Here is a 21177-nt window from a genome sequence, read left to right on the forward strand (position 1 = left end):
GAATATTAGTATAATTTATGGTGTGTAGTTAGTTAGATGCTCCAGAGCAATTATCACAAAGCAAACTTTCTTGAGCTCCATGAAATCCTAAGATCTTATTAACAAATGAATATAACTGGGCAGATACACACTACTTGGCCCCCATTCGAACTAAAATTATAACAAATCTTATTAAAATGAGGATGTGGCAAAAATGCCAGTTTGATTTGTTCCTTTTCCTTTTTCGTCTTTGAAACTCAAGCTTAAAGCTTACAAGTACAATCTATCTCCGGATTACATTGGGCCGTACCGTCCAGACATTGCAGCCATTATCATACTTCTAAATACCTTACAGAACTTGAACGGCAGCAGGACACTTTGGAAAAGAGATGGTGTGGGGAGAGTTGCCCACATCCACTCCGCATAGAACAGTACAGCCAGAAATCTATCCATACGCAGCCTAATAGCTAAGCCAAAATCCCACCATATCAAAAAATTAACAAGAAACTATCCCTTGCTCCCACAACAAAGGGCAAGAGTGAGCCAACCGCAAACCATATAAGCCGAGCCAATGTTCTGAAACCACTTCCAATTTTGGGTATGTCGACATTAATCTCAGTGACCCTTTATATCATGCAGTGGGTTTCCAAGTTTGTTCAGGTAAGCAAACGCATCATTCTGTGGAATTGATGCCTAAACAAAAATCAGCAACACCTTGTAAAAGGGAAGCTTTAAAGCAACGGAACGACATAATGAACCCAATAGTTGCCTTCAGAAATCCATGTTAGCCTGCGATGTCTCTCCTTCCTCCGCCCTTGGTCCAGTTTCAACTCTTTGATAGAATAATAGATATGCAGCCGACGTCTTGATCTCATTTTCATCAACTGGAGCAACATGACCATCATCAAAATGGTACCATCTATTCTCATCGACCAACTGCACAATTGACAAAGTTGAGGCATAAGAGCCAGTGTATTTTCTTTTTCTAAATTATACATATAAAAATCTGAGATAGCACGTATTATGGTATCAATCGAGTATCTTCCACTTAAGATTAAAAAAAAAAAAAAAAAAAAAAAGATCTTTATTATTATTAATCTATCTTTTACCTTGGCATATGCAGTGTAGTGCCCACCACCAAGACCACCGTAATGGTTGCTGATGGCATATAGCTCATACACGTGAGATTTCCCATCTTTGCTTTTCACATATTTGCTCAAATCAAGATTACGAATGGGGAAATTCACATAAGTGTCAAGTTTGTTCTTCAAATATCTGCTGTAAGAAAACCGTTTCAAGTGAACGACAAGGATGTCCGGTAACATCCACAAATCAAGTTTTTTTGTCGCTTGTCTATGTTCCTTGCACCTTGGGCAGTACCTGCATTCAAAATTAAACGATAAGGATAATCATAAATAATACCCCATTCGAAATGCATTGGCAGGAAATTCATAACTATATAGTTTAAAAGCAATTAAAAGGATTTATGAAGTATTTTACCACATGTCATCTGGCCCTAGAGGTTCTTCCGTCAAAAATGCCTCCAAGCATGAAAACAAAGAGACAGCTTCCTGCCGGGTTTTCTTAACAGTGAACACAGTCTTGTGAACCTCTGGGAGATCCTTGAGGTAACTGGAATCATATAATTCATGCTCTTTGTCACTCCAGTCCAGAAAAGCCTTAACAAGTTGACTGGATTTTATAAGAGTATCCTTTTCAATTGGCTTACAGCTCAAATCACCATTAGTTAAAGAGAGCTGCAAGGACATGTCCCTGCTGGATGTTTCCTCTAGTTCTGTGTTGTTGATTGATTGGTCTCCTGGCCCGGATTGAGAATTATAGCTGCCCAACGGTTCATTTGTAGCTTCTGAAACAAAGCCATTTTCCTTGCTGTTATGAGCTTTAGTCAAAGAAGAATATCTTTTTCTCAGAGGTGAGAGCATTCTAGAAACAGCTAAACTGATATCAGCTCCATTTAGAGCATCTTCACCCAAATAAGTCACCAGAGGTGTTCCAAAAAGCTTCCTACCCCCACCCCTAAGATTCTCTGATGTGAATCTGCACAGAAAAATAAAAAATATTTTGTCAAAAAAAATTCAAATTGACCCAGATAAAATTTGAAGTAGTGGACTTAAATCAACACATAGGCAACAACTAGATGATCGGTCCGCTAAAGAAATCAGTTCCTCTTCTCCATCGATAGCTAGTGTGGGAGTACTCACATCCTATAACAAAATATTTTTATCAAACTTGAGTTCGTACCACATTCATAGCAAATGCCTGATGATTTAGAAATGGACATTCCCATCCATCATCGTAAGATGTAACCGACAACTAAAACCAAATGCACCTGGGTCCTTACGGAAAGACCGTGAAGCAAGAAGAATAATTCAAGTCCTTAAATACCTGATCAGGATGGGAATGAATAAATGATGTGGAGAAAATAATCATTATTCTGCACCACACACCATCCTTGGAACAGAAATTAAAATCAATTTTATGTTCTTCTCAAATTAAAAGTTAATGCCTTGTGATGGGTCAACATATCTCATTCAGCCTAACCCACACAGACCATGGGCTACCCAAGACAGGCTGGGACTACATTTAATAAGTAAAATTATCAATCAGATACCAAATAGCCAGAGATTAAGTAAGCAAGCTTACTTTTCCTGCTTTTCCTGCACTCGATGAATAATTTCTAGTTTTATTCTTCCTGTAACCTTCTTGGATTGTCGGTAGGCAACAACATGTTCATCATCCTTTATTGAAACTAATTGTTCCAAAGGGTTCTCAAAATACCGATGGATACCATGTTCGTAAACCTATAAAATCAAAATGAAGCTCCTCAGCCACAAGAATTACCAGAAGTGAAATAGTAATGGTAAAGAAAACAAAAATTTCAGAATCAATGAAAGATATGTTTACCTCTGCAAGAAGAAGGCTTTCATCACCCTTCAAGCAGCATGCAGTACCCAATGCCTGGCTAAGATCTTTACAGCAACCATGTTTAGGCACAGTCACAGTGTAAGGCTTAGGAAGACCGCTTCCATCACCATAAAACATGGTTACTGTCATTGTTCGGGTCACCGTTGAAGGCATTGGCAACGATAAGTACATGAAAGGGTCAAAAGTAATTGAGATTTTGCCACACACTGGGCAAACCAGTGTGGACTTGTATTGACCCTGAGAAAATTTTCAAAATATTTAGAAAGAGAACTGTGTCTATGAAACAAAACCAGTCCTGCAGTTGCACTATTGCTGTTAAAACTTCATCTTGATACAAAGAGAAGCAGAACTAAACAGCTACATCCAAATTGTTTCCTATACAGATAATAGCTTCATTGATTATTCAAGCCTTGAGTTATTTGTTCGTTAAAACTGTTTATTGACACTAAACACACCAACTAATGTGAAGCCTGCCACATCAGCTTACACTAAAAATATTGGTATTTAGACTTTTTTTTTATGGATATAATGGATCCGACAGTAAATAGTGTGTTACACACCAAGCTTCAATTAAAAATATGTAAAGGAGAATAGCCAATACTCAAAAGATTTCTTTCTAATAAGGTTTTATTTTATATTTTTTCTTTTGTTATATGTTAAATAGTTTAGCATAAAACTATAGAAGATTATGGAAGAACTGTCTTCATAAACATGATTGAAGATTCCTACTTGATAAAGAAAATATCTAACGGTATAATGGGGCCATTCTTGCGCTGATGATAATAAGCTCAAATGTGGTAGATCAAGTGCTATGAAACAAGGTTCTAATGACTTCATCATTGTGATTTAGTGACTTGTGCAACAATAGACACACAAAAATAATTGCTTACTTGGCAAACATCAACAATTACAGAATCATTCCGGGCCTTGTGATAATTCCAGCACTCATCCGCAACTTCCTCATCTGCTCGACCATCTGAATCCTTCGTTTCAATGTAAGGCTTTTGTTTGACACGATTCAAATCTTCATGTAGCCCATCTAGTAAGAAGGCAAGAAGTTCCTAGAGAGTGGAAATGCCATCATTCAGAAGAAACATAAAGGTAATGTAAAATAGACTGCCCAAACATAAACAACAGGAACTCCAAAATGCTTCTCAGCATTCAATGTCACGCAGTCAAATAACAAACAAACCAGAAGCAACAGTTACACACTAAGATACGGTTGACCAGGCACAAACATGAAACATCTATGTTCTTGTATAATACATAGAATAGAACATATAATTACTAATGGATCAAATGGAGACAAGCAGCATATCATTGATAGATCAGACTCACTGAACAATGAAGATTGTAGATGGAATGACCTAGTTTTCTTTCTTCTTTTCAAATGATCATAAGATCTAGATTCAAGAAGAGAAATCAAAATCATTTAGAATGCTTGAGACACTAATCACATAACAAAGTGAATATCCTCTATGATGTTTTTCCAAGATTTCCTCAGAATGACTTTCTTTTCCTGACATCAAACAGGCATGAAAAGATAACATTCTCTGCAAAATATAGCATGGAAATATGAACTGACAAACATAGCAGAAAGTAGCATTCAACATTTTGCACAACTAACCCTTTTTTTTATAAGTATTTTGCACAACTAACCTGAGAGTCATGCTGATTATAACCACTAAATTGTGGAGCAAATCGAGCCAGTTTCCCCTTAAATGGACGCGGAGCAATTGTTGTTCGCCCAGAGGACCACAATTTTCTCAGTAGCTCACCAAAGGCAATCGCAAGCTCACCCTGCACGGTGACAACTACTTTTATATACTTTGGGTGGAATCGAAAGACCAACCATCACAATGACTCATTACTTATCTCAATCCATTGGAAGCAAGCATAAGTGGAAGAATAGATAAGAACAAATGACCTACATTCATTCCTAGTGGATTTTCTGTGTTGATCTCCTCAGAATAATCTTGCAGGAAATACTCAAAAAGAGGGGGCGTGTGGACTAAACACTGAATGGCACTATTCATAAAACAAGTATTTCCGAGATTCTGCAGTCCTGCCAGTCCCCCTCGATCTCCTTTTTTCACAGAGTTATAACTATCATATCTATCATCTATATCGGTGCATCCTGTAGTCAAAGCACCCCGATTCAAATTAAAACTATAACCGGTTGAATGACCATTCGACATAGTTGGCCCCCCAGCAATTGTCAAAGATGATCTTGAAGGTTCTAGAGGTACCAAAGCTAACTCATTCCCTGTTGAATCCATGCCAAATTGAGAAGAACAATGTCCATCAGCTTGTACCTCCAGAAAGATCTGTGGAGAAAAAGGATGCATCAACAATGCAGCTATGATCACCAAATATCCAAATTTGGGGATCATCTTAAAAAACACACATATATCTCACATCCCAACAACTAATATGCATACTGTCAACAGTAGGACAGAAAATTTCTACTAGATAAATGGCATATTATGAACAAAAAGTCTATTAGCATTTCCTGAATTTTCTTTACAGAATCACATTCGTCACCTTTTCCCATCTTTTTGCATGCAAAGACAAATAATCTATAGTCACATTATAATGTTAAACCAATGAGCTCAAACTAAAACAGAAAATCTTCCCCCAGTAAGAACCAAATGGAGAAATTAAATTGTGTTCAAAAGCCATTAGGTGCTTCGTATAACTTTTAACTGAAAGAAAACGTTTCTCTACCTTGTGCCATGTCTCTTCTTCCTATGCAACTAAAGTTCCAAACGAAACAGGAAACTAACAGCTTGCCTAAAAGTGACAGCAATCCAAACAATGCTCCCCACTTTCTTAAAAAGAAAAGTTGAGGTTCAGACTTAGAAGACACTAAAAAACTAGCACAATAGTCAACAAAACTAGTCACTAGCATCCAAGCAATTATCAATTATCATCATTTGATAAAGCAATAAAATTGACATAGAAATATCCACTGAATCTCCATGCCAAAAAACAAAAACTACAATGCTTTATTTAGGGTCCATCATGTATAAGATGAATACATTGCCAGAATACCCACATGCTGATTGATCTGCAAGTTTGATTCCTCCAGGGTTTGGTTCGAAATATTTAGTTCTGTATGTTTCCGCTTATTGAAGTAGTCCCAAATACGAGCCTGTTAAGCAAGCAACAAGGATGGACAAAAAGCTTAACTTTATATCACCTCAAAGAAAAGAATTGAAAGACCAATGATAAAAACCAAAAGAGAAGCACCTTTCCATATTCTATTCCTCTAGGTGCACACACTGTCTCATAAAGCTCACGTATAGAAGCCTGAAAAAAAGAGTTAAAAATAGTATGGTTCATAAGCGCTCAATGACAATATGAATGGGTGACATTGAACATAAGAGCCATAAAAGAACATAATTCAAAGAATAGAAAACTCCTAAAGGATCCTATAAACCAAATGCTGTCCATTAAGCATTAAACATCCCTTCAGCCACAGTTCCTGGCAGGCCAATTAAGTTCATGTCAATGTGGATCTCAAAGTTACCATAATAAATACTTAAAAGAAAAATTACCATAATAAACCAATGAAGCAGCTTATGTAGACAGCATAATCGGCGAACACAAACTTGAGAGGAGGGCAATCATAAATTGGTCATCATATGATTGCATGAAAATAAATTTGACAGTATTTTTGCCAGACAAAACAGCCATAAATGAGAAAAGCCCAGTTTAAGAGGGAGGAAAAACAAAAGCTATGTTGTTCTTAAGCTTGAACAAAGTAACAGTACACTGTTTTGACAACATGGAACCTCAGAAATAGAAAGCTAAAACGGGAAACATTACATTCATGGAGACTCATATCTCTTGAAAAGCATTGTAGAAATTACAGCCTATAATGCCAACATAGCAACCAACTGACATATATCGTTAGAATTAAAAGTAAGAAGAAATTACAAGAATATATCATCTAGAGAGAATTTCGCGCAAACCTATTTAAGTAAATAATAAAAGGTTTATTACCCTCTAACACATGTTTTTCAATGTGTAATACATACTATCAAAATTAACATAATGCACACTCCAAATTACCAAAAAGCTTTAGGGCTTGTTTGGGAAGTGAGATCATCTAATCTCATCTCAAAATTTCTCATAATTTCATTCCCAAACATTACTCAAATACAAACACTTTTCAATTTCAAATCTTCAATTTTTTTTTTTTTATAGGTAATCAAAGATATTGTATTCATAGAAATAGGCAAGGCCCAGGTACACAGGAAGTATACCTAAATATAGGCACAGATGAAAGACGAACTTTTTTTATCTAATCATTACAACTTTCCCAAACTTCTCAAAAAAAAAAAAAAACAATACTATTTTTCCAAATTTCAAAACAAAAATAATATTAAAAATTTATATTCTAACAATATTTTAACTTTATAATATTTTTATTCAACTTTTTATCTCTTATTTCCCAAAACCCAATAAAACATCTTAACTTAAACCATTTCACTACTATTCACAGTTGAAGGGTACAATGTGTAAATTTTGACAGTTTTTGACAGTTAAGGATGCGCATTGCAAAATATATGGTACATTAATACTTAAGAGCATGAGAATTTTGTTTTACCCGTAATTAAAAACAAAACTAGTACCTTTTTGCTTAAACTTATAACTGATTCGCTATTGTCTCTTGAATCAACCAAATTAAGACGGAGTGGGTAAACCTCCACATTAAATTGATGCTGCTTGACACCTTGTAAAATCAACTTCCTCGGTAATGCTGGTCCTCCTTTGTACCTTACAAAGTGAAAGATTGAGAAAATTGTTAACCACTAAGCACTGTACAAATATGGTACATCCTTTCTTTAATATGGCATTCAACTCATACCTGCATTTTGAAAATACAGGACTCCAACCATAAGACAGAGTTCTATAATCCCAACGAAATACTTCCATCAATAATAACTAACATGATTAGCAGTTGGATGTCAAACCTAATAACAACCACTGGCACATTGGCACGTCGACATTACAAAAAGCATGTCAAGTGATGCATTGCACCACAAGTATCTGTAGTTCTTGTTGATGTTAAATGTCTATGTATGACTCCTTTTCATTTATTTGATAAGTTGACATTTTCTACAAAGAGCACAAACGGAGGCACAGTCCACATAATGTGTATGTAAGTGACTCCATCATTGAATTAAAACCAAGTTATTCCTCAAACTAACTACATCGTATATTTTCTTCAAATCAACAAACAGCCTTCACATTTGATAAAGTTGGGCAGAATCAAACAGCAATGGTATTTATTTAAGAAAATAGTTTTAACTAATGTATATAAAACTTACCAATCAGAAAGCTTTTCCCAAGCTTCTTGAGGAACTAAAACATAGTCCGCCCCTTCATGCAATCCTCTACGAACCTCTAAATCATTGCTCTCACAATCATTATTGTCTAGAACTATATCAGAATTATCGATTGGTCCAGGTCTATCCGCCATTTTCGAAGGAACCACATTTGATTGTTGAGAATCAGAAAACTGCTTATCAGTTGAACATTCACCATTGCCTTGTCCAACATACCTCTGCCAGCTTGTAAACCACCTAGAGAAAAATGCATACCAATTACAATCACAAGCACGAGTCTTTTATTATTAAACCAACAGAATCAAATCCAAAAATCAACTTAACAAGTATTATTAGTCAAGCCAACCCAATTGTTTGAAAGATAGAAAGAAAGAAATTATCTTTGAGTAAATTGACTAGGCATAGCAAATTGCTTGGAATAATTGACGATCAGTTCAGCTGCAATATGGTAAATTGGGACATATAGAACTCATATGACATATTAAAGGTGGGAATGCATTGGAGCATTGCCTAAGTATCTGTACTAGCACAAAATACCCGACAATGGACAAAATACCTAATGTTAAAATTAGCCCTCAGACAGAGAAGCCACCAAAAATGTCCTTACCACATTGTGCAAAACCCAAACTCCTTTTGTTAACCATGTAAACCCTTCAATGCTCTGCCCTAATTCCTAGAAGAACGATATGCATCCAACAAGCTAAGGACCAAAAACTAGCAAAAGGACCACATTTAATACTCTGCTACAGCTCAAAACCATCAGAAGATCCCATCTTCTCTTGACCCAAACTCATAAGGAAAAGAAGACAAAAATGGCATATCGCAATGATCATTACTGCTCTTGACCATGATAAGCCCAGAACAACATTTTCATAGTTTCTTCATACAACATCAAAACATTAATTGCCATGTAAAAATTCCAACTGGGTATGTACGAAAAGAACAAAAACTGATTTTGTAATAAAAGGACAAAAACTAAGAAGTACCGGTTGGAAATGACGTAATAGAGGTTGCCTTCTTTCAAATTAGACTCCGATTTATTCATCAAATCCGTTACGATTCGATTCTCCTCCTCGGGAGGGTGCGGCAAGCAACTTGCCCCATTATCCATCATAAAACTCGAATCAGGAATCGTCATGATCAATCACACAACCTGCAAATTGAAGATTACATGAAGATCCCAAAATCCACACCTCATTCACAATAACAACTTAAAATTTTGAGGTTTCGGTCCAAAAGATGTTTGGAATTGAGGAATAGGACGAACCTCAAGTTTCAAGAATTGGCAGGAGAAAGAGATCGAACTGCTGGACTAAAAAGGAAAAAAAAAATATTCAAATCAATTAAAATAACAATTAATTGAAGAATTATCGGTCAGGAAAAGAGGGATTTAGTGTATTGAGAAACCCTAGATTGCAGGACTTTGTGGGGGAAATGATCCGGGCGAGACCAGGACAAGAACAGACGTCCTTTATTTTATATATATATATATATATACACACATTTCTTCGAGTGTAAGCTTTAAAAGCCTCCGAGAAAGAAAAGAACTTTTTCTTCCTTTATGCCATGGGTTCATTTATTATGACTATTTGACCGTTTATTTTCTTGTCAAAAATTTTCTGAATTTTATATATAAAAATAATAATAAATAGAATAAAAAATTAAAATGCTTGGTCCATACAACCCTGTCCACCTATCAGAACTCTTAGGGGTGTAACCGGTCCGGTCCGGTCTGGTTTTGGACAAAATCTAGGACCGAACCGGTATGTACCGGTTTTGTATTTTTCAAAACCGATTACGCCCCGATTACCCTCCTAAACCGATACTTCCGGTTTTACCGGTTTCCGGTCCGGTCCGGTCCGATTTTCCGGTTTTTTTTAAATATAAAAAACATATAATAAAGTGTTAATTTTTATTATAAAATATTATTAAAAATTTAATATATATATTATGCTTAAAGCATATGATCAATTAAATTTTTATCTTTAAGATTAAACTTTTATTTTATAAATTATAACAACATTATCTTATATATAATTATATTAATAACATATGATCAAATAAATTACAAATGTTCATATTTAAGATTAACATTTTATGTTATTATTTATAAATTATAATATAAAATTTTTGCATATATGATATATAATTATATATATTATATATAAAAATTTAACATATAATTATATATTATATATATAAATATTTTGTATAATATATAAATTAATTTTTATATATTTTTTTTTCTAACCAGTCCGGTCCGGTCCCAAAAACTACGGAACCGGAACCGGACCGGAACCGGCCGGTTTTCATAAAATAGGAACTGGTTCCGGACCGGACCGGTTCAAAACCGGACCAACCGGTCCGGTTCGGTCCGGTCCGGTCCGGTTTCCCGGTTTAAATTTACACCCCTAAGAACTCTTATAAATTACAATTTTTATTTTATTAATGAGCAATATCACCTTTTATTTTAAATTTATTATCTTCGCCTATATGATATATTTTAAATATTTTCTATATCCACTATTAAATAATATTTATTGAAAATAGATAATATCAATTTATTTAAGGGTGATGAAATTGAAAGAAAGTATATATATATATATATATATATATATATATTTATATTTTATCATTGTCGTAATTATAATCATTTCTCTTTCTTTATTTAAAATTAAGAAACTTGTCGGTATCTTTTAGAGAAAGATTATATTGTATTCTCAAACTTCTCTTAAAAATTAAATCATGATAAGTTTTTAGTGTAGGATGTGTCTTCTCACGTAAGTTTTCAAATAAAGGGCTTGTTCGAATAGAAAAATTATCATATCTCATCTTATTATTATAATTTTTTTAAATTCTCACATAAAATATAATAAATAATTTAATTTTTTTAAATTTTTAAATAATAATAATATTAAAAAATAATATTTTAATAATATTTTTTTTAATTCATCCAAGATCATGTCATTTCATCTCACGATTCAAACGAGTCCTTATCTCCGAATTGACATTTGGTTGTGGTCGCATCATACTAAGAAGAATCCTGGGAAAAGCATATTATTTGCTTATTTCCTAGTTTATAAGTCACCCCGCAAAAGGTAAGCATCGAGATAGTTTGGCAACTTGACACCTTAAGCTCATAGTTCCAGCTTATTGAAACTTTTCATTGTCTGTTCTTGCTAGGTTCCAAGCTATTAATGGCTCAATCTTTTGGCCTCTTTAGATGCATTATTTTTATAATACATAATGGCAGCTTCTTCTTCTTCTTCTTCTTCTTCTTGACCTCTCTGTCAAAAGTTTCATGACCTGCTCGCAACACCAATTAGCCTTTGATTGAAAGGAGAATTTATTGAGATATCTATGGAGCAAGTTCTATCTGTCTAAATTTCAGAAACTATCTGAAACAAAAAATGCTTCCGACATATGGTCACAAAATTACCAAGTTATGTACACAAATATAACAATAATTCACATTAGACTTGGCACCAAGCACCCACCCAGCAACGTTTTAAGCCCCAACCCCTATCAGACTGGTAACAAAAGTCTGGGAACAACAGCAGTGGTTGAGTGCATTGATCTGACATGAACTCATTCATGGGCCTCAATTATCCTTTGGGACCATACGACAGAGGTGGCCCAAAATAGCCAACTGTGTTGCTATAAATTTACATGGAAGATGCTGGAATCTAGCCAACAAGCTATTCTCACCATTAAACATGGTTGTGGCCTCTTCACCCTTGAAAACAAAACATAAACCAAAAGTTCAACAATCCAGAATTCCTTTGCTAAGCAACAATCTACAACTAAATGGTTCCTGTCTCGTCTAAACTAGCAGAGGCCTCACTTCCAGCTGGACATGCACCACCTCCCGGAATCTCATCCTCACTAAATATACTCTCCTCACTGGAATCAGAAAATGGTCCAACATCATCGTCAGAGAGCAAATCAGCCTTCCTTGTCTTTCTCACATCCTTTATTCCCCTTCCTTGGAGAGCCAATCGCCTGCGTTTTCGCGCTTTCCGCTTGCCCTTGGGAAACTCCTCTCTCTGAGTATCAAGGCTCTTGCCTTCTACCTCCTTCGCCATTCTGCTTTTTCCATATTCATTATCCTCTGAGTCATCGGCATCAGATTTACGCCTTTTCCGACTTGAATTTGTCTGGTACCAAAAAAAAAGTCCAACTTCAGATTTAGTTAAAAGATACTGCCTATAAAATCCAATGGCTATAAAATCATCAAGTTCCAGCAAAAGTGTAAAACTCTTTAAGAGAGCATAAGCCTACCGAATCCTACTTTCAAATAGAGGGTACGGGAATCAAAATCACTAACTATAGTCCAACGAACTTTTAAAACTAGTTGAAGTTAAAAACTGCTTACACCAAATTTTCCATCCTCAATCCCTGGTTTTCCCCACCTCCAATGTTTGTCCTATCACTTTTTTGGGATTAACCTCATAATCATATCCTAAAAGTTTGGATCCCAATTTTACATTTAAACTAGCAGTTCCAACAGTAGCATCAATGGCATACTTAAGTTAAACACTGTCGTTGTGCAGACAGGAAACTAAATATTGTTTGCAAGAACTTCACATCCATACCTTGGGACCACGATCAACCAACCGAGCCCATTCATGGCGGTTCCTCAAGCAATCAAGAACAGCTTGAGAATGGCTTGAGTATGCATATCGCTCTCCATTATGCTTCCTCAAGTTATGCCAATGCTGTGAAGCAAATAGTGGAAAACAATGAGAATCATATTTGCTTTTAATTAAAAAAATGCAAAACAATACATGTGAGTGTGCATGCACACAAACGTGCGGTGTAGAAAAATAGCCAGTGACAGAAGTGACACACCGGCAGGACGGCGTTACAGAGTTCCTTATAAGTCATGCGCCTGCCTTTGCTCATAATCTCATTGATCAAGCCTACATATAGATAAAAAGAACATTACTAAAAAACAATCCATGTGAAAAGTAATAGGATGTGGTACTTTTCATTTTAAACTGATTTTGTTGCAATAGAAAATTCAAAGACTCCACATAAAGCTAATGCCCAGACAGCTACCTGGTAAAGTGCGATGCACTGGACCCCCAACAGCCCCTGTATCTTCATCAGAGGTATTCCTAGGTGAATCACGTGCAGATGACAAATTCAGTTCATTAGCCTCAGTGGAGGAAGACGGGTCACTATTTGTAGTTGTAGCAGAAGCAGGAGCAATATTCTTCTTGACAGAATGGAAGGATGTTGGGGATCCATTGTCATCCCTCTTGGTGGAAGCATCCACCATATGCATTATGTCTTGTCTCCTCTGATCAGGAGAAGATGGCAGTCTGTCCATCTTTTTAGCTTCATCATCATGGTCATGAGAACGGCGGAACGCATCTTTGGATGTATCCTTGTATTTTCTTCTAGAAACCTATGCAATGCATCAACAATGAGATCAGTCACCTGAGCCTGTTAACAATTTAAGGGCACTGGAAACTTCAACAAAGACAAACGGATAGTGCCATCTATTTTCATGACATTTCAGAAACACCAGACATCTTACCAAACCATGATCCTTTCCTCCAGAATTAGATGAACGTTTCATTAACATGCTTGTTGCACTTGGAGAAGCCAACTGAGGTAAGCTACCTGCATTGCGCATACGTGGCACGCGAGGTACCCTAGGAGAACTGTTGAGCTCTTGATGCAAAAGTAAGGCAAGCTGCCAAGAACAAAATGAAAATAAATAAATACAGATTGCATCCAACGCAACGTCCAGGGATTTTGTTAGAAAATTGGAGTACTCATACCTCTTCATCACTGAGGGTTGCAGGAGAATTTGAAGGAGGATGCACGGAAGGCCCATGACTCTGATTCATCTTAGATGGCAGTTGGTAATTTGTCTGGTTAGACTTGTCAGCTCTCTGTGGTAAACCTGAAGCCGGAATCTTATTTTGTGAATGTAAAGACTTCGGAGGGTGCAGTGATCCGGCAGATTCACCAGACTCGGGGATAGGCACAATATTCTGGGCTGATAATGACTTAGAAGATGAATTATGGACATAATCTTTAGAATCTGATACACTTCGTTTTGCAACAGGATCATGAGAAATCCTGCTTGAATGTGATGCTTTTGAAGAAGAATTTTCAGAATATTTTGGACGCTCCTTTACTGTGCTCCTAGGCAAGTCATCCCTTTCTTCATCCTTGACCACATCATTTGAAGCACAATCCTTCTTACAGCCGACATTGCAGTCAGATGTTACTCGTTGCATGGTGACAATATTTAGATTCTGAGTATCCGCAGGTTTAATGTCATCAACAGGAGAAGATTTGGAAGTCACAATGGTGGATGAAGTGGAAGAAGTTTTTGCAACACATACTACCATTTTATGCTGGCTGGGTAGTGCTGGAGTGTTTGAGATAGTTCCACCAGATATTGAACGCTCTTCAGCAAACCCCAATGCATGTTTAGCTTCAGAAGAAATCTTTTTAATTGCCACAGAGCCTTCTAAGCCTTCCAACTCTCGTTTAGGCTGACAAGGACCACCAGATGATTCATTAAATTTATCTATATGATAATAACTGACTGCTTCTGAAGTTCTTTCAGCATCTTGTTTTTGGTCAGTGGATTGCAAACTGCTTATCGCTACATCATTCAATTTAGAATTTCCAGACATCTGGTCAGAAGGTATCCCTGTCTCTTTTGCATCACCTAGAAGAGAAGACCGAGTTTTCAAGAGCCCCCTAGAATTTGCATCATCTTCTTCAGTCTTCACCTCAACATTTGGTTGATCCGAGCTCGGTGGAAAATCACCATTAAAATCTTGAGGAACCAGATTGTCCTTAACTTTTGGTGCAGTGCTAGCCAGAGCTTCAATAGGAGACTTCACAACACTTCTAGCAGAACCTTCTACACTGTTTTCTACGTTATCATTTGCCTCACTAGCTCCCTATTTTAAGAAACAAAAATGTCACCCAACCACAATTGGTTTAGTTTAGAAGCATATAATATGGCATGCACACTCATAAATGCACAAGCACGCATACATGCACAAACACAAACTAACTATATCCTTATCAGTGTTACACAACCCAGCAACTTATCGCAAAGTACCTATCTCAACATAACAGTCCAGTTGTCTCCTACTCAAAAAGAGAAAAAAAAAACACACATTTTATAGAAAAATACGAAGTATTTCACCGGTACTTTTCCCAATCAAGCTACATGAGGTTTCATAGGCAGCTACACTTTTTTTTTTTTTTTAGAAGTAGCTACACACATTTGATGGAAGATTAGCATGAAAAACCTCCAGCATTATACTGGCTATACACAACTGCCATGTCCACCATTATAAACAAATTAGATTAGAAAAGAGCATGTCTGTGTAACAAATATTTTGAGAAAAGATTTGAGGTGCTTTTGTGTTTGTGTTTGAGTGACGAGGGGTGTTAGAAAGATGTTTGGAAAGACAAACTTTTGAGATGCGTGTTTTTTGTGTTTGTGGAAGTGATGGGGTGCACTTAAAGTTTAAAGTTTTTTTTTGGGGTGGGGTGGAGAATTGGTGGGGTCCACTAATGGCTAGATGAAAATTATTTAGTTTAAAAAAGGTTTGTAATGGAAGTTGATGAAAATGATTTTTTGGTTTTTGGCAAGCATGATCTTTCTATTCTACTTTTTGAAGTACATGAAAGACCAATTTTACCACAGGATTCCTGTAGATATCAGGAACCTATAACTAGTAAATTAGAAGCTAAAACCATGGACCTCTCACTGTAAAATTTTGGATCATAAATTGTGGTCGAAAATATGGCAAGTCCACATACCGGTATCCAATTTTCGAATCCCTTTCAGGCCAGTCCCATATCCTAGGATTTGAGTAGTGGAAGAATCAGACCTAGAAAAAAAAACCGCACTCGACACCAAACGTCAGTCCATGTGGCTTAGCTCTCTGTTATAAGAGAAACCATCCCGACAATACTCGCTAATACAAGGTATTGAATTCAGAACCCGTTAATTAGTTGAAAAAAAAAATCATTAGGATCCATTAAGGCCCGGTTTGGATTCAAGAATTATTCCAACTCATCTTATCTTATCTCATCATTACAACTTTCTTAAATTTTCACACAAAATATAATAAACAGTTCAACTCTTTCAAATCTCAAAACAATAATAATATTAAAAAATAATATTCTAATAATATTTTATTCAACTTTCAACTTTCATCTAAAAACATCTCATCTTATCTCACTATCCAAACCTCACCTAGTTGTTTATGTCAAAACAATAATCTTTTTTAAAAGAACTCACAACAATAATGAAGGCACAATTTTGAAGAATGAGAGAATGCAAATGCAGTGAGGCTTGTCAGCCAGCTTGAAAAATGCCAAAGATTCTAGTCTTAAGAGTACACAGGTTAAGTTATAACTAGCTTAGCCAATTAAAATATTTGGTTATGATGTTTTCAAGGCTGAAGTCTTCTTTCAATACAGTAGTGAGCCTAAATTTTGGTTCATAAGTACTGAACTTATGTTGTTAAGTTAGATTTGAATATCTATGTCTTATGAATGGTGTCATATCCATTACTCTGGGTTAAAAATCAATGGCAGTCGCATAAACATAGTCTTTACATGTTTATCTACCAATAATCAGTGAATCCGTTCACTTTGGCCTGTGATTGACCTTCCCTCCACTAAATTGCATAAACGCACCAGACATGCTTGCCCACCCTAGGCAAGATTGCCCATGTCTTCCCCACACTACCACCATTTATTCAAACTTCAAAGTCTGCATTTTGTTTTGACCATATAAACTCCAACCTATAAACTAGTCATCGAATCAGCTTTTTTTAAAAAAAAAAACTCTTCCCAACCATTAACATTATTCCAAACCTGGCCATTAAGGAAGGTTGCGGTTTAATCTAATTTGAACCCTGCATCAGGAAACCTTCAAGACAACTACTTGACATTACAGAATTATATAGCGTTGCCCACATTCTGAACAGTTGGGTTCCGGATGATTACCCAATGATGGTTAAACAGTAAGGCAGTTGACAATAGCAATATAGAGCAATTTCAAAGCCACCTTGCTTTGCAAATATTATGTGTGGTCTCAAGACCACCATAAGTGCAAGATGAGAAATTATATATTAACATAGCATATGTGTGAGCAGCAGTAAACATACCTCTTCTTTTACAGGAATACCACCAGCATCATTGCTTTCCAACGATGATGCAACACCATCAACAGCATTTGAAGAGCTCCCAACTGCTGTAAGTAGTTGATGGCCATCTCTTTCTTCATTGAGACCAACTCCCAAACTGCACTTGGGCAAGACTGACGGTAAGGCTTCTGAAGAGTGCTTAATAGCAGCTAAGTTGTTCTTGAGCTCTTGTGCATTATTTTCTACTGCAAGATAAGCATCTGGTAGAAGTTCCTGCACACTAGCATCCTTCAGGTTCTTGTTTTTAATGTCATTTTTTATGAACTTCAGACCTCTGTCTTCATAAAATTCCACTTGTTTTGCATCACTGGTGGGTGTAAACACTAGCAATAGAAATGAAAAAAAAAAAGAAAAAACTGGAGTCAGTATGCGCATGTCAACCACTGCACAATGCAGCACACCATCAATAGTGTTGTCTTAATATCTTTTAAGAAGATTGAAAAAATAAAGCTGTGTGTTTTGGCATATACAAGCATGCATGCAAACATACATTTCCAAAGCATTGCATGGTACATCAAATCACCTGTTTTAGAAGAATATGAAGCTCTCTTCCTTGCATCGGCCTCTTTATCACTAGATCTAGCCTTCTTCTTCCCACTCCGATCTTTGGATGCACCCCAATCTTCTTTCTTCCGCTTACCCGATTGCACTACAGCATGACGAAGCAAGCTCCTCTCCTTCTTCACACCATTTTGTGCACGTCTAGCATCTAATTCTTCACTCTCCCACGTTATCATCTCCTTCAAAGGCACCTTTCCACCGCCTTCTTCTTCACTCCTGCCTCTCATGCTGACCAAAGCTGCCATTGGGGCAGCCAAAACTTTCTCCTTAGACAAGGAGAACAAAACCCCAGCCCCCTTATCAATCGGATTCTCATTCTCATCTTCAATTCTAGAATCACCCTCTTTCTTCTCATCCCAACAAGGGAACTCCCTATACTGAAGATTAAACTTCTTGGGCACATATCCAGTGCACTTCCACAGCTCCGGTGTAAACACTGACGACAACCCACCAAATAAACCAGGCTCACCACCTGGTATCCCTTGAACATGTACCCTCTCCTCTATTGGTATATCTGTCCAAAGCCTAAAAGGACGCCGAGGGGGCGGCCCATTGGACGTATGTGCACTCTTCTCCATTCTCACGGTCTTGGTAGGAAGCTCAACTAACAGCTGCGCAACCTCGGTCTCCTCGCTATCATTCCTATTAATACTGTTCTTTACTTTACATTTATCACACACAAATATATCATCTCCCTTCACATACCGCGAGCACCGCGTGTGCACCCATACACCGCACTCATCACAGTTGACCATCTCTTCGCCATCGTCGAAGTTCACACCGCACAGGCAGTCCACGGTCCAAGATTCATCGACCCAGTCGTCCGGAGGGTCCGTGCTCTGATAACGATGCGACCGGCCCTTCATAGCCAAACTCCACTACACAATTCTCTAGTACCACAAAAACCGAAATCTCCCTTTAATTTTCCGAATCATAAAAGCCCTAAACCAGAACCTAAAGCCAATTTCCCCGACTCTTGCCAAATTACAGTAATCGTCTAATAACACGGATACCCTAATGCCACTTCAGTTTCCCAACAATATAAAACCCCCAAACCCAAATCCAAATCCTCGATTTCCGTCGCCCTAGAATGAAGTTTCAGGATAACCATAACCGAAGCAAAAAGAAAAAATCAAGTTGGTGAGATTCCGAGAGAGTACCTGCTGGAAACCATAAATTCCTGGTTCAAGTTGGAAAATGTTGAAGCAGATTGTTGATTTCTTGGAATACCGAGAGAGAGAGAGAGGTTGTCGCCAACTATTGTTTCTATCCACACGGGACGGGACGAAGATGGCTTCTCGCGCACGGATCGGCGGAACCGAAAGAGATTTTTTGAGAAACTCGGATTTTGTTGGCTAGTTATGGCGTCCATCTCGGGTTTTGACTCGCTGTGTGCACTATGGCTCGGCTCAGACAAGCCGGCCCACCATACGTTAAAGCCTGCTACAAATAAGAGGACTGTCAGTCGTCAGACCCAACTTGAGCTCTTTGGTCCCTTCTTTTTCTCTCTCCTAGTTTCTGATTTCTTTTTTTTTTTTTTTCTTTTCCTTCTTGACATTTTCTTTTTGTAACATGCGTTCAAAATATCAACGTAGGCAAATTAAATTACCTTCAACATATATCTATCTCCCTATAAAAAAAAAATTACAAATTTACATTCCAACAAATATTAATCACCCAAAAAGCTGTAACAATAAACAATAGTATTATGTCTAGCCACAATAAGTTTATATTTAAATGCTTAGGTAATCTTAAATGATCTGTAAATAATAATAAAAAAATAAAAAATAATTTATAAATACTGATAATATGATCTGATTATTCAAATAGAAAATCTGGTTCGAAACCTCTCATCCCCTTTATTAAAAAAAAAAAAAAAAAAAAAACCCCTACTCTCATCTGCCAAAATCATGGAGTCCCCCATCTCTCAAAACATTGTTAAACGGCTTAAGGGCATGTTTCTTTTATTTGTTTATTTTAAGCATAGCTGGTCACAAGATCATTGAGATCATCTATCTCACTGTCCACAAAAAATATTGATTTTATAATTTTTACATAATATATATCTCTCTCTTAATTAAAGAAAATATTAGAAACCATTGATTAAAGCCTTTATTCTAAAGAAATATATTGATTGAGAATAAAAAAATCTTTTAAAAAAAATAAAAATATTTTTTAAATCAAAACATGTTATTATATTCATATTTTACTCCGCCCTTGCCAGGGAAAACGTTGCAAACAAAGCCAACCATTGCCTTTTCTTTTTCCACTTTTTACTTTTTGAGTTATTATTAGTTGTTAATTGCTTTTCATCGATGTTATAACCATCATTTATCAATCACTTTCAATTTATTTTATAATTTTAAATTTCACACTTTTGTTTTTCTAATAAATAAATAATTTCATTTCAAATACTCCAAACTACAATAGGTGGAGTTGGAGACTCTATAATGACTTCATAAATTTTAAACTAAAGCATTTTTTATGGTTTTATAAAATTTATTTTTATGTAAAATTTGAAGAAAAAATAGATCATATATTTTCAAATTTATTTTTCATTTTACTATAATGTTCAGCTACATGTAACGTAAATTGTACAAAAATATAAAAATATTTTATTATTTTTTTCTCTTTTCATGTACTTTGTCTTTCACAATAATTTCTCTCTCCTTATATTTTTTTAATAAGCTATTAAATAATATAATGTGAATAAAAAATAGATAAATTGATGCTTGCCCTTTGTAGATCGGCACTCGAAGAGGTAGATCAACCATTTGTTATTCCAAATAAGAAAATAATTATTTGAAACATAAATATTTTTTTGTTGCAAGTTGATAGATAGACTTCTATAGTTTTATATTATGGTGCATTATATATACATAAAAATATTAATATTTCCAAATAAGATCTCAACTATTCATTTATTTAATTTATCATAAAAGGGCAAGAATCATAAAAATTTAAAAACTAATTTTTTTTAGAACAATCATCATTTTCATCTAACAACTTTCCAAATTCTAATATAAAAAATACATTTAATTTTTTTTGTCAAGACAACTTTATATTATAACTTTCAACTTTTAAAAAATTTAATATAAAGTAAATTTTTTAAAAAAGTATTAAAACTC

The 21177-nt window shown here is 35.9% G+C and overlaps 2 protein-coding genes across 3 annotated transcripts; both read right to left on the bottom strand.

The window, feature by feature from the left end:
* Positions 1-148: 148 nt before the first annotated feature.
* LOC108988312 (ubiquitin carboxyl-terminal hydrolase 9-like) lies at positions 149-9739 on the bottom strand. The gene is made up of 15 exons (XM_035687012.1): positions 9690-9739; positions 9550-9594; positions 9269-9435; positions 8265-8519; positions 7566-7710; positions 6178-6237; positions 5984-6079; positions 4857-5252; positions 4585-4725; positions 3816-3986; positions 2905-3162; positions 2644-2801; positions 1480-2037; positions 1089-1359; positions 149-915 (listed from the first exon to the last, which is right to left on the bottom strand). The coding sequence occupies exons 3-15, from the start codon at positions 9418-9420 to the stop codon at positions 751-753; spliced, it is 2826 nt and encodes a 941-aa protein (XP_035542905.1). The 5' UTR covers positions 9421-9435; positions 9550-9594; positions 9690-9739; the 3' UTR covers positions 149-750.
* Positions 9740-11696: 1957 nt separating this feature from the next.
* On the bottom strand, positions 11697-19412 carry LOC109021044. Of its 2 annotated transcripts, none has more exons than XM_019003580.2 (9): positions 19210-19412; positions 18012-18939; positions 17450-17811; positions 14075-15217; positions 13828-13986; positions 13344-13695; positions 13134-13204; positions 12878-13000; positions 11697-12439 (listed from the first exon to the last, which is right to left on the bottom strand). In XM_019003580.2, the coding sequence occupies exons 2-9, from the start codon at positions 18913-18915 to the stop codon at positions 12086-12088; spliced, it is 3468 nt and encodes a 1155-aa protein (XP_018859125.1). In that variant the 5' UTR covers positions 18916-18939; positions 19210-19412; the 3' UTR covers positions 11697-12085. The 2 variants fall into 2 exon arrangements, with proteins under 2 accessions (XP_018859125.1, XP_018859124.1); XM_019003579.2 differs by having other exon boundaries at positions 18012-19134.
* Positions 19413-21177: the final 1765 nt, after the last annotated feature.

This window comes from Juglans regia, chromosome 2 (genome assembly GCF_001411555.2).
Source record: "Juglans regia cultivar Chandler chromosome 2, Walnut 2.0, whole genome shotgun sequence".
Taxonomy (NCBI): domain Eukaryota; kingdom Viridiplantae; phylum Streptophyta; class Magnoliopsida; order Fagales; family Juglandaceae; genus Juglans; species Juglans regia.